The sequence below is a fragment of the Pempheris klunzingeri genome, chromosome 23 (genome assembly GCF_042242105.1).
Source record: "Pempheris klunzingeri isolate RE-2024b chromosome 23, fPemKlu1.hap1, whole genome shotgun sequence".
In the NCBI taxonomy this organism is placed as follows: domain Eukaryota; kingdom Metazoa; phylum Chordata; class Actinopteri; order Acropomatiformes; family Pempheridae; genus Pempheris; species Pempheris klunzingeri.
Window position 1 is genome coordinate 6,278,480 of NC_092034.1, and position 10,530 is coordinate 6,289,009.

General features: G+C 42.0%; 3 protein-coding genes across 3 annotated transcripts; 1 reads left to right on the forward strand and 2 right to left on the reverse strand.

Annotated features, from left to right (window-relative positions):
* Positions 1 to 1,042: 1,042 nt before the first annotated feature.
* On the reverse strand, positions 1,043 to 3,764 carry nedd8 (NEDD8 ubiquitin like modifier). Its single transcript, XM_070854467.1, has 4 exons — positions 3,607 to 3,764; positions 3,435 to 3,482; positions 3,264 to 3,346; positions 1,043 to 2,654 (listed from the first exon to the last, which is right to left on the reverse strand). Exons 1-4 carry the CDS (start codon positions 3,622 to 3,624, stop codon positions 2,534 to 2,536), a joined length of 270 nt encoding a protein of 89 aa, XP_070710568.1. The 5' UTR covers positions 3,625 to 3,764; the 3' UTR covers positions 1,043 to 2,533.
* Positions 3,765 to 4,075: 311 nt separating this feature from the next.
* gmpr2 (guanosine monophosphate reductase 2) lies at positions 4,076 to 8,422 on the forward strand. The gene is made up of 10 exons (XM_070854464.1): positions 4,076 to 4,142; positions 4,579 to 4,719; positions 4,946 to 5,065; positions 5,609 to 5,692; positions 5,789 to 5,962; positions 6,086 to 6,167; positions 6,360 to 6,466; positions 6,709 to 6,751; positions 6,847 to 7,006; positions 7,094 to 8,422. Exons 2-10 carry the CDS (start codon positions 4,633 to 4,635, stop codon positions 7,281 to 7,283), a joined length of 1,047 nt encoding a protein of 348 aa, XP_070710565.1. The 5' UTR covers positions 4,076 to 4,142; positions 4,579 to 4,632; the 3' UTR covers positions 7,284 to 8,422.
* Positions 8,423 to 8,490: 68 nt separating this feature from the next.
* LOC139222634 (tripartite motif-containing protein 16) lies at positions 8,491 to 10,530 on the reverse strand. The gene has a single exon (XM_070854463.1). It carries the CDS (start codon positions 10,426 to 10,428, stop codon positions 8,917 to 8,919), a length of 1,512 nt encoding a protein of 503 aa, XP_070710564.1. The 5' UTR covers positions 10,429 to 10,530; the 3' UTR covers positions 8,491 to 8,916.

Here is a 10,530-nt window from a genome sequence, read left to right on the forward strand (position 1 = left end):
CTCTTTGCTAAATGTCTGAACTGGTGCTTTTAGAGATTTATTTGCTCAGGAGTCTCAGTCTTAAAAGCAATCCCAAAAGAGAGACAGACATGCATGGATAATTCTAACTTTGTAATAGCGCATCATTGAAGTTGGGCCAGTATTGTAAAGGTTTCCCTTGTGAAACTGTAAGGGGAACAGGGTGTCTTGGATGTCTGAACAGGTACAATGATTGTGTTTTTGTGCCTGTACAGTTGTGTGTTTTACAGTATACACACGTCATGACAGTCTGTACATTGTCTATTAGAAAATAAAAACCACTGACTAATGTTTGAATTTGTAATTCAGGGCCTCATTTATACGTAATATATGTAAGCTGCCTGTCTTTATCTCTATTCCGTCGTGTGATGATTTCAAACAATGTGACTAAACTCTAAAGACATTTTTCTCATTTTTTTTTTTTTTTTTATGTCAACTTTCTAAAGATTTCTCTGAAAGATCCTCACTGTACATAAATGAGGCCTGAATGTTTTCACCTCAGAAATCAAATGCTGCATCTTTATGATACAGTCATGTAAACTGTGCAGAACTTTACGAGATCAGTGTTATAAATGCTTGTTTACTGCTTGAAATCTAAAGAAAGTTTAAGAGTACTAACTCTCATCTTACTTTCTTACTGCCTACACTTCCTGCTTTAATTAACACCAAAACGGGCCTTGAATTAGGTGGAAATATTAAGTTTTCTATGTTGTAAAATGATTATCAATTCTTTTCTGAGCAATACATTATCGCACGACAATACTCTGCCTGACAAGAATGTTATTTCTAAATCATTTTTTGTACACGTTGATCTCTAATTTAATTTTGCAGTCTACCTACCACACTGAGAGCCATTCTGATGTGTCTCTCAAGTCTATTTTTGTGTTAAAAATGTAAATGTACATATTGATGGTGAGTGCGTGACAAGAATAAAAAAAAATACACATAAGTGACTTTTCACGTCTCCTGTGTGCAGCTGTTTTGACAGTTTAAATACAAAAACCAGAATGAAAAAATTGAGGCATTTTCAGCATGAACACAAGTTTATTCTAGTGACAAACTAATCCACAGCAGAGGTTCATCCTGTACACACTCAGGGGGGCTATGTGGGCGCTGACACGGCAATCTCAAAAGTTTAAAAAAAAACTCAACACAACATTCATGTAAACTGAAGCCATTGTCAGACAAGACGATAGATGGCACGCTCCTTGTCGTCTTAACAGTAAAATGTGCAAATCGGCACAAAAACAGCAAATAATCAAATTAAAGTCATATGAAATCAAATAAAAACATAAAGCAAACTCTGGTACATGATTTAGGATTTTAGGACTTTAATTGATTTCCCCTTATAGGAACAATTTGTCATTTTGGGGAATAGGTTTATTTGCTTTCAGGCAGAGAATTAAATGAGAAGATCGATACCACTTTCTTACTTTTCTCTGTTCGTTACATGCAAAGCTGCCAGCAGCCGGTTAGCTTAGCTTACCATTAAAACAGGAAAATGAGAAAACAGCTAGCCAGACTCAGATTCCACCTAACAGAACCTCTAAAGCTCTCTAACACATTATATCTTGATTAGGTAAATATAAAGACCACATTTCAGCGTTTGGTAAGAGGTAACGTACTGCACCGTTTCTTGCCTGGGACCACTGACGGGGTCTCCAGTGATTACTCTGGAAACTGCTCAGAGTCAAGAAACAGTCCAGCACATAATCCTGGGCCGTTTTAAACTATGGTTTATGTTCAGACTAACAAATGAGATATACGTCGGCAGTAAGTGTTGTTTGAATCCAGCTGGGCTCCTAAGATAAGTTAAGCTGAGCTAAGCTAACCAGCTGTAGCTTCATTTTATTGGACAAATATGAGAGCAGCATCAATCTTCTCATCTGCCTTTCACAAATCTAACTGAGCTACATGGGTGCTACACGAGAGAAAGTAGCGTCTGATATGTTGATACACCCAGTAGCCTAAAATAATCCTACTAAGTGAGTTGGGGAAATTTGTACAGAATAGAATAAAACATGGATGAAGCCGAAAAAGTAAAGCTCAGTTTTTGTCGCACTCTGAAGGCAAAGACTGTAATCCAAGGATGTGTTTCCCTGATGCATCTTTAAGATCATTTCTGCTTTCTCGTCAGCAGAACAAAGATAACCTCTGTGCGTACATGCAGAGCAGTAGAAAGAGGCAGAGAAATTTTCTGGAGCAGCCAAAATAGCCCTGGGCTGTAAATCCTCAGCCAACGTGTTGTTTAATTCTGAAAGTAACTTTGCCTTTTCTGCTTGGGCTGCTTTAACATGTGGAGTGTCTCGCCAGGGCAATGTTGCAGTGGGGGAAGTGGAGCCAACACATTTTTGGCTGTGGGGAAGTGGCTGCCACAAGTAGAACCTGATCTAACACTTTCTACCAATGGCTCTGTGTTGCCTACAAATGCCACCAAGTGACTCTGCAGCCAGTGCCCACGTGTCTCCACTTACTGTAGGCATTGCAGAAGCTAAGGCATGTTTCCAAACGACAGCTACAAAGCGGGCTTGGAGTATGTGGGTGAGCGGAGCGCCTGTCCTCCTCGCAGAGCAAGGACTAGATGGAGAACAGAGCCACCCTGGATTTTGTAGTCTGCAGCTGTCTTCTCATCGTTCCTGGACATGACAACAAAGAGGAAGCATGGTAGTAGACATCAGATAAAAGAAATCTCTGAATTAAAATGCTTGTTTGTTACAATGACAGCCAGAAAAGTGGCTGTTCTGTATTTTTCCATATAAAACTGGTAGGTGATGATGTTATGTTGCATTGTTATTTGATGTATATTGTCTGAGCTTGTGCGTTTTGTTTTAGCATTTGTTTTATATATTCTTATAACATGTTAAAAGTTGTTGTTTTTTTCATTCCAGGTGTTTAATGCCTGTGTGTACTCTCTTTTTCATTTGTCTGCAATGCAAATTTCCCCCTAGGCGCAATAAAATTTCATGTTGAGTTGAATCCTTTTTGACTTCCAGGCCCTGTCTCTATTTTAAATGCTGAATGCTGTAGTTTGTAAAATCATTATCACAGTAAATAACACGTTTACTCAGGACTATTCACAGCGGCAGATTAACTTGCAGTTGGTGCACTTGACTGTAATTTACAGCACCAGGACTGTGCAGAGTACATGGGATTAACTCAACACTTGTTAGTTTTAGGGATCTGTCTACAATAAGAACAACCCTAAATATTAAGGCTAAAGAAAGGTAAAGGCATCTTGATCTTACATCTGTTTCCCACTGTAGATCAACCTCTGCTGTTGCGGAGGAATCCCTTCTTTCTCCTCCACCCTCTCTTTAATCCGCTCCACCTGGAAATCAATGCAAAACATTTTGGTGAAACACACACACACTTAATGATTATCAGCACAAATGAGGAAATAAGAGATAATGACATACCTTATCTGTGGGCTCTATGTCGATTTCTATCTCTTTACCTGTGAGTGTCTGTGGTTAAGAAAACAAACAGTTATTACTGAGCAAATAATGAGACTGGGCACCTCTCTGTGTTTCAGTCATAGCAGTTGTTTAAATGACTGTTGTGCTATTAATCATGTTTGCTTTAACTTACCTTCACTTTAATCAGCATCTTTGTTAACTTGTTTTATCAACCACACTGTAGTGTAATCGTATGTCCACCGAAGCTATGGTTTGAAATAAAATAACGATACGATGGTGTTTTGGTGAGGAAACTCGATATTGCTGTTATTTCCGGTGTTTCTCAGAGATTCCCACCGCCTCCTCGACTGTGTGTCAACAGTTCCGCTTCAACTTGATTTCGGCCTTAACTTTTGCTTCATTTACCGTCAACAAACACACAGAATTTGCCCTCAAAATATTCTCACACTCGCCCAAGTATCGCTCCAACGAAAGCACACCGAAATGTGTTTCTCAAATACCCGAAACGACCTTTACGACATTAGCGCAACTTGGCGTAAAGCGAGTCTAGCATTTGTAGTTTTTTCCTGCGTACGACCTACTCGCTAAAGCCCTTTAAAAACTACAAGTCGGCTGTCAGTTGGTGTCCGCTCCCGCAAAGCTTCCCGCGCACACAGGCGAAATTAGAGAAACAGCAGCACAGACAAACTCAGCCACGCTTTCATAAAGGTAAATTCTACATTTTATAAGTTATAACTTTACTAATTAGTGGCTATTATCAGGCTAAAAGATTTGCAATGCTAATCAAGTGGATTCAATCGTGACACTTTTTGCCACCTTGAATTTTGGCGTCGGGGCTAAAAAGGCAACACTGATCTGATTTTTGCCGTGTGGTTCAGTGTGAATAGCTTTAGCAATAGCGGTTCCAGTAGCTAGCTAGCTAGCTAAAGACAGCTTTATTACAGTTCTACATAATAGTCATTACAGTCCTGGCTAATTGTGACATGTGTTTGAGCGCCTTTCTGGTTTTAACGGGTTCCTCTCTGACCTTAAACCATTTGTAGTTTGTAGTCAACCGCTTTGATGACCATATGTGTGTGTGTGTGTGTGTGTGTGTGTGTGTGTGTGTGTGTGTGTGTGTGCGTGCTCTCACATCGCAGGACAGACTGCTTCAGCCTCCATCTGTTTTGTTACACTACCTGTACTTCCTGCTTCCAAAATGCCTCGCATTGAGAATGACATCAAGCTGGACTTCAAGGATGTGCTCCTCCGTCCAAAGCGGAGCACACTCAAGTCTAGGAGCGAGGTAGCTATGCAGCTGTGGATTCTTTCCCCCCATCCACAGTAAGACCTAAATAAGATTTAACCATAAACCTGCATTTGTAAAAATCTGCCCCCAGGTCTGCAACAACACCTGCAGACTTGAATCATGAAGAGATTTCAAAGTAGTAAAAAAGATGGTCTCCTAGTTCGTTGAGCAAATCTCTAAAACTGTAAGCACACCAATGTGTCGTTGCTCTTTCCTCTTCTAGGTGGACCTCATGAGGAGCTTCACTTTCAGGAACTCCAAGGGCAGCTACAGAGGGATCCCCATCATCGCTGCAAACATGGACACCGTGGGGACCTTTGAGATGGCCCTGGCTTTGCACCAGGTAGGTTACTCATTACATGAGACGTGTGTAAATCATTCATTATTAAGAAAGAGCGTCATAGACTAAAGTAGTGACTGAAGACGTCTAAACAAAACCAGATGAACGTAGATTTAATTGAAGCAGTGAACGCTACAGTATAATGTCTAATAGCCCATATATTACATAGCAGGCTGATAAATGAGGACAGGAACTACTTTCTTTTCCTTCGCCAAAGACCAGATTAAAAACAAGACGTGACCAAACCTTTCTGATCCTGGTTCCCAGATGCCAGGACTAATGCGCTGGTGTCTTACATGTACCATCTTTTTTTTCTTTTTTTTTTTTTATCCTCATAATGATGATAAACTGCTTCATTTTTCCTGTTTTAATTCAGGGTCGAATTGAATTAAACACCGTCCTAAGATAAACCTCCTAGATTTAAAAAGCTCTTCAACTCTCTCGCTCATGTATTGATTAATTTACTTTGTTCACTTTATCACTAACTCACAGTTGCCCCTAGTGACCATCTATTATAATTGCACTGTCCACTGTCTCTCTCACTAGTTTACTCTCTTCACTACGATCCACAAACATTACTCGGTGGATGAATGGGCGGATTTTGCAGCGAAGCATCCCGAATGCCTGAAGGTACTGACAGTGTTAATTACTATGGAGCCCTTTATTGTGGAGAATTTATGAATGGGTATTGTGAACATAACTCTCCTTTCTCTGTTTATCCCCCAGAACGTAGCGGTCAGCACAGGGACCGGTGAGAGCGACTTTGACAGGATTTCAGCCATCGTAGCGGCGGTGCCACAGCTGGAGTACATCTGTGTGGATGTGGCCAACGGCTACTCTGAACACTTTGTTCACTTTGTCAAAGATGTCAGGGAGAAGTTCCCCACTCACACTATAATGGTCAGTAGATTTCTACCTTTAAACTACAGTATGTGGAGCCGAAAAAAATGAATGTTCATGTTAACATTTCTTTCACAAGTAATCAATAAAACATTATTCTGTTATTATTTCTGTTCTGCTCAGGCAGGAAATGTGGTGACAGGAGAGATGGTAGAAGAGCTGATCCTAGCTGGCGCCGACATCATCAAAGTAGGCATCGGACCAGGTGATCACAGCCCAACACGCGTCAACGTCCAGACAGTTCATGATTCATGATTGAGTGTTATTATGTTATATTACATTAAATTAACTTTCCCCCATTAACAATGCATACAAATACAGTTTCCTGTTTGAAAATCATGGTTTGCAGACTGTTAATCTTAATAGCGATCTCCTGCCTCTGTGTCTTCCTCTACAGGCTCTGTGTGCACCACCCGCAAAAAGACAGGGGTGGGGTACCCCCAGCTCAGCGCTGTGATTGAGTGTGCAGATGCAGCCCATGGCTTGGGTGGCCACATTATCTCTGTGAGCGACTCTCTTCTGTGACAATCCAGGGATTTAATCACAAGTTCAAAACAGAGTTGTTGCTGCATAGTTGATTAATGTTAATGGAATAGTTGTACATTTTGGAAAATACGCATATTCTCTTTCTTGCACCGGGTTTGACGAGAAGATCACTGCTAATCTCATGTAAATATGAAACGACTGTGACAAACACACACTCCTAACGTGGTGTTTCCCGTGTTCCTCTCTTCTCTTTCACACAGGATGGTGGATGTACTTGCCCAGGAGACGTCTCAAAGGCTTTTGGCAAGTTTGGATATTTTCCTCCGACCATAGAGAGGATTCTTTCTGTCAAAGCAGACTTCTCAACATGTGTTTGGATCTTTCTGTGTGACTCTCAGGTGCCGGAGCCGACTTTGTGATGCTGGGAGGCATGCTTGCTGGCCACTCAGAAAGCGGCGGTGAGGTGGTTGAGAAAAACGGCAAGAAGTATAAGCTGTTCTACGGAATGAGCTCGGACACGGCGATGAAGAAACATGCAGGAGGCGTGGCTGAGTACAGGTCAGAGTCACACTTATTTCGCTGTTCATGGCAGGTGTTTTGGCCGTCTACTCTGAGGATAATCTCCTGGTGTTTTTTCGCCTCCAGAGCGTCAGAGGGGAAGACAGTGGAAGTTACTTACAAAGGTCCGGTGGATGTGACAATACGAGACATCCTGGGCGGGGTCCGCTCCACCTGCACCTATGTTGGGGCAGGGAAACTGAAGGAGCTGAGCCGCAGGACCACCTTCATCAGGGTCACCCAACAGCTCAACACTGTCTTTGGCAACGACAGCTGAATCTCCAGCTCGATCGATGGAAGGCTAAGTCTGCAACGCTGCCTGCCTGCCTGACTCCCAGATGCTGTCTGTATAAACACAAGTGAACAGACACATATATCAATACTTAATTCCTTTCAGTGTCCTAAATAAGTTTTTAAGTTATGGTTCTTTATCTTGAAATTTCAGTGCAAATTTGGTATATTGAGTTCTGGCTTCACTGACGTTAACAGAAATATTTTTCAGTAGAATCTGAGTTCTTTAGACTCCGAGTGTTACTTTTTTCATACAAGTCTTCGGGTCAGTGTGTCTTCAGACAGTAAGATGCTCTTCGCGTGTCTGCTGTCTCATCATTGCAATGCAAGATCCTTAGTTTTTCTTTTTATGCAAATGCTGTCTATAAAACAGCAGCTGGACCACGTCTCTGTGCTCTGTGCCGAGATCATATTGTGAGCCTTTGTCACCCACATATAAAACTATAGCAAATGTCTTAATTTAGAACCTAAATATTTATGATTAGCAAATCTAACTGTTTTTAGAGATCCAATCATTCCATCACACATAACATTTTGCACTTTAATGATTTATACTTTACTTTACTATACTCTACAGTATCATGTTTAGTTGCTGTTCTTGTCTCGTGGATATGGAAACTACACTGCCATACATTGTTTCCAGCATCTGCATTTTTTCAAACAGCAGGTGAATTAGGTTTCAGGAGAATTTATATATGGACCAGCATATACTGGATGTTAGAGTGCAGTACTGAAGCACATACGGTACATAATGAAGTGCTGAATTCATAGCAGAGGTGTTCATTCAATGTAAACATATATGCAGCTTTTCTCCTCTCTGGTTCTTGCTGCTCCTGATCAATACCAAAGTCTGTGTGGGATTATGTTTGTGACGAGCACATTGAAATGGATTTATGATTCATCGTAGCCTTTGAATTAAGTGGTCATTCCTTGAAGTTAGCCTTGGGAGTTTCACAGCATCAGTATTGGGGATGGTTTCTGTCGTTTCTCCATTTCAAACTTATATTCTCTGTTATTGTTTCATTTCTTTATTGTCACAACGGTGTGAAAATGGGAAAATTCACTTACATTCACCTTTTTCACTTCATGTTTTTAACCAGTCAATAAAAACATTCCACATCTTGACATTTTACTGGTTTTATTATTGATTGGATCATTCACAATGTGTGTACAATAATATAAGACACAAACTCGTTGTTACCACTCTGACTAAATGAGCCCCATGCACTGTAAGAAAACTAAAATGTGACACAGCAATGACACATGCACCCCCAGCAGATGGAGATAAACACCTTAAACAGACTATAGGAAACACCACAGATAAAAGACAGTGGCTTTGTCATGTACATGAGAAAACACTCCCAAAACAAAATAATGTATATAACAGATATTCAGCTGAAGATGTTACATGACTTTAGTTTATTTTAGAAACAACACAGCATATTATTACTGATTACTTATTACTAATGCGCTATATATTCATTTGACAGCAACTAACACTAATCAAGAAGATTTACACTCATTCAATGAAAGCAAAAGATGTTATTACTATAATGATATTTTGTAGCCACTTTCACGCCTTGTATATTGATTAGCAGTGATCAGCAGGGTCCCTCCAATTACTGAAGTTCACAAAGCATCTCTATGATGCAGCTTTCACCAATAATTGCTCCACAGGAACAAGAAGTGTGGTGAGGGTAGTGCCTTTTGTCATGAACCTTCCCACATGTGCACCTCCACTGCTGCTGGGGCCTATTTTGGCTGTTTTCCTTTTGCAGTTGAACAAAGGGCACCAGGTCCCAGTTGTTGAGGCTCACCTCAATTGTGATTATTTCCTCCCTCTGGTGCTGTCCAATTCTGCTGAAGAAGGACAGCGAGGAAGCAGTAAAGTCCCAAAACACCTCTACCTTTTCAGGTCGTGGTACAGCCTTGTCTCCATTTTTGCCCTCATGTGTGATTAATGCAGAAAAAACTGTGGTTTGTTTCTTTGGTTTGAGCATGGCAATTTCCTGCGGCCTTGATGCATCAGAACAATCATCGTACTTCGGCGTCGTGAGAGAGCTGAGCTTGTTGCCTTTGCAGCACAGAGCATATACATGTCCACTCTTTGTGTCCAGATTCTTTGTGGACTGCTTGTCACGTATACCAATGGTCCAGTCAGAGTCTTGGGAAAGACTGACCACCCACCTCTGGAAGTTAGTAACTGACTTAGTACTACGGAGTAGAAGAGTGGCAAAGCATTCCCCAAGCCACTGATTGTAGAAAATCTTTCTGTTGTCTTCAGACAGTGACATGGCTTGGCCAAAAACCTGCGGTTCAAAAATCAGGTCTGAACCTGTTGCAACGAGCTCCTGGTGGTTCTCTGGGTCAACCAGAGTCAACAGGGATCCCCAAAACTGGCCTGCTTGCTTCACCATCTTTTCACCATTCTGCCTTATCTCCTGAACCAGTTTGTCACGATCACTGCCAGGCTCCAACCCTTTTCTCAGATCCACAGCCTTGGCCTTCTCCACATCCTGATGCACCTGAGAGTGCATCTGCAGGAACCTGAAGGTGTCTTTCTCGCTCTGCGCTGCTTGCATGCTGGTCTTGCTGGTTTTGATAGACACCATACGAGCAGAGACTGAACTCTGGACGCTGGTCAGGGCAATGTCGCGCAGGCTCGTCACAGCCTCAATGAGGCGCACGCTGGAGCGCGCCAGCTTCTCTTTTTCACTCTTCTCCCACTTCTCCAGACTCCCATTCTCATCATCAGTCTTCACCAGTAAGGCCTGCTGCTCTGCGTTGAGCCTCTCCATGAGCTCTTTGTGGGCCGTGGAGAAGGTCTTCATGTTGTGCAGACGGTGCTGGTCTTCGATGGCGCAGGAAACGCACACACAGGTCATGTCATCCAAGCAGTAGTACTCCAGGAGTTTGCCATGTTGGGGGCATTTAGTGGCCCCGCCTAAAGTCATGGGTTCAGTCAGAGGATGAGTCTGCAGTAACACAGGAGTGGTCAGGTGGACCTGGAGGTGCTGGACGCACATGGAGATCTCACACTTCATGCAGGTCTTCCGTGCTGGTTTCCTGTCCTCCTCTGTACACATGTCGCACAGGACAACTTGTGGGTACTTTTGTGGATTGTCAGACATGTTTTCAGAAGCAGGAAGTCCGGATATTTTTCTTGAATATTATTCAGCCTCGGACAAAGTCCTCAGGATCCTCCTTGTTCCTCTTTGGTTGACTGTGTTTTG

Coding starts and splice junctions, on each gene's coding strand:
- gmpr2 (XM_070854464.1), top strand. CDS start 4,633: ATGCCTCGCATTGAGAATGACATCAAGCTGGACTTCAAGGATGTGCTC. Junction 4,720..4,945: donor CACTCAAGTCTAGGAGCGAG/GTAGCTATGCAG, acceptor TTCCTCTTCTAG/GTGGACCTCATGAGGAGCTT. Junction 5,066..5,608: donor TGGCCCTGGCTTTGCACCAG/GTAGGTTACTCA, acceptor CTCTCTCACTAG/TTTACTCTCTTCACTACGAT.
- LOC139222634 (XM_070854463.1), bottom strand. CDS start 10,428: ATGTCTGACAATCCACAAAAGTACCCACAAGTTGTCCTGTGCGACATG.
- nedd8 (XM_070854467.1), bottom strand. Junction 3,347..3,434: donor ACATAGAGCCCACAGATAAG/GTATGTCATTAT, acceptor ATTGATTTCCAG/GTGGAGCGGATTAAAGAGAG. Junction 2,655..3,263: donor ATCTACAGTGGGAAACAGAT/GTAAGATCAAGA, acceptor TGTCATGTCCAG/GAACGATGAGAAGACAGCTG.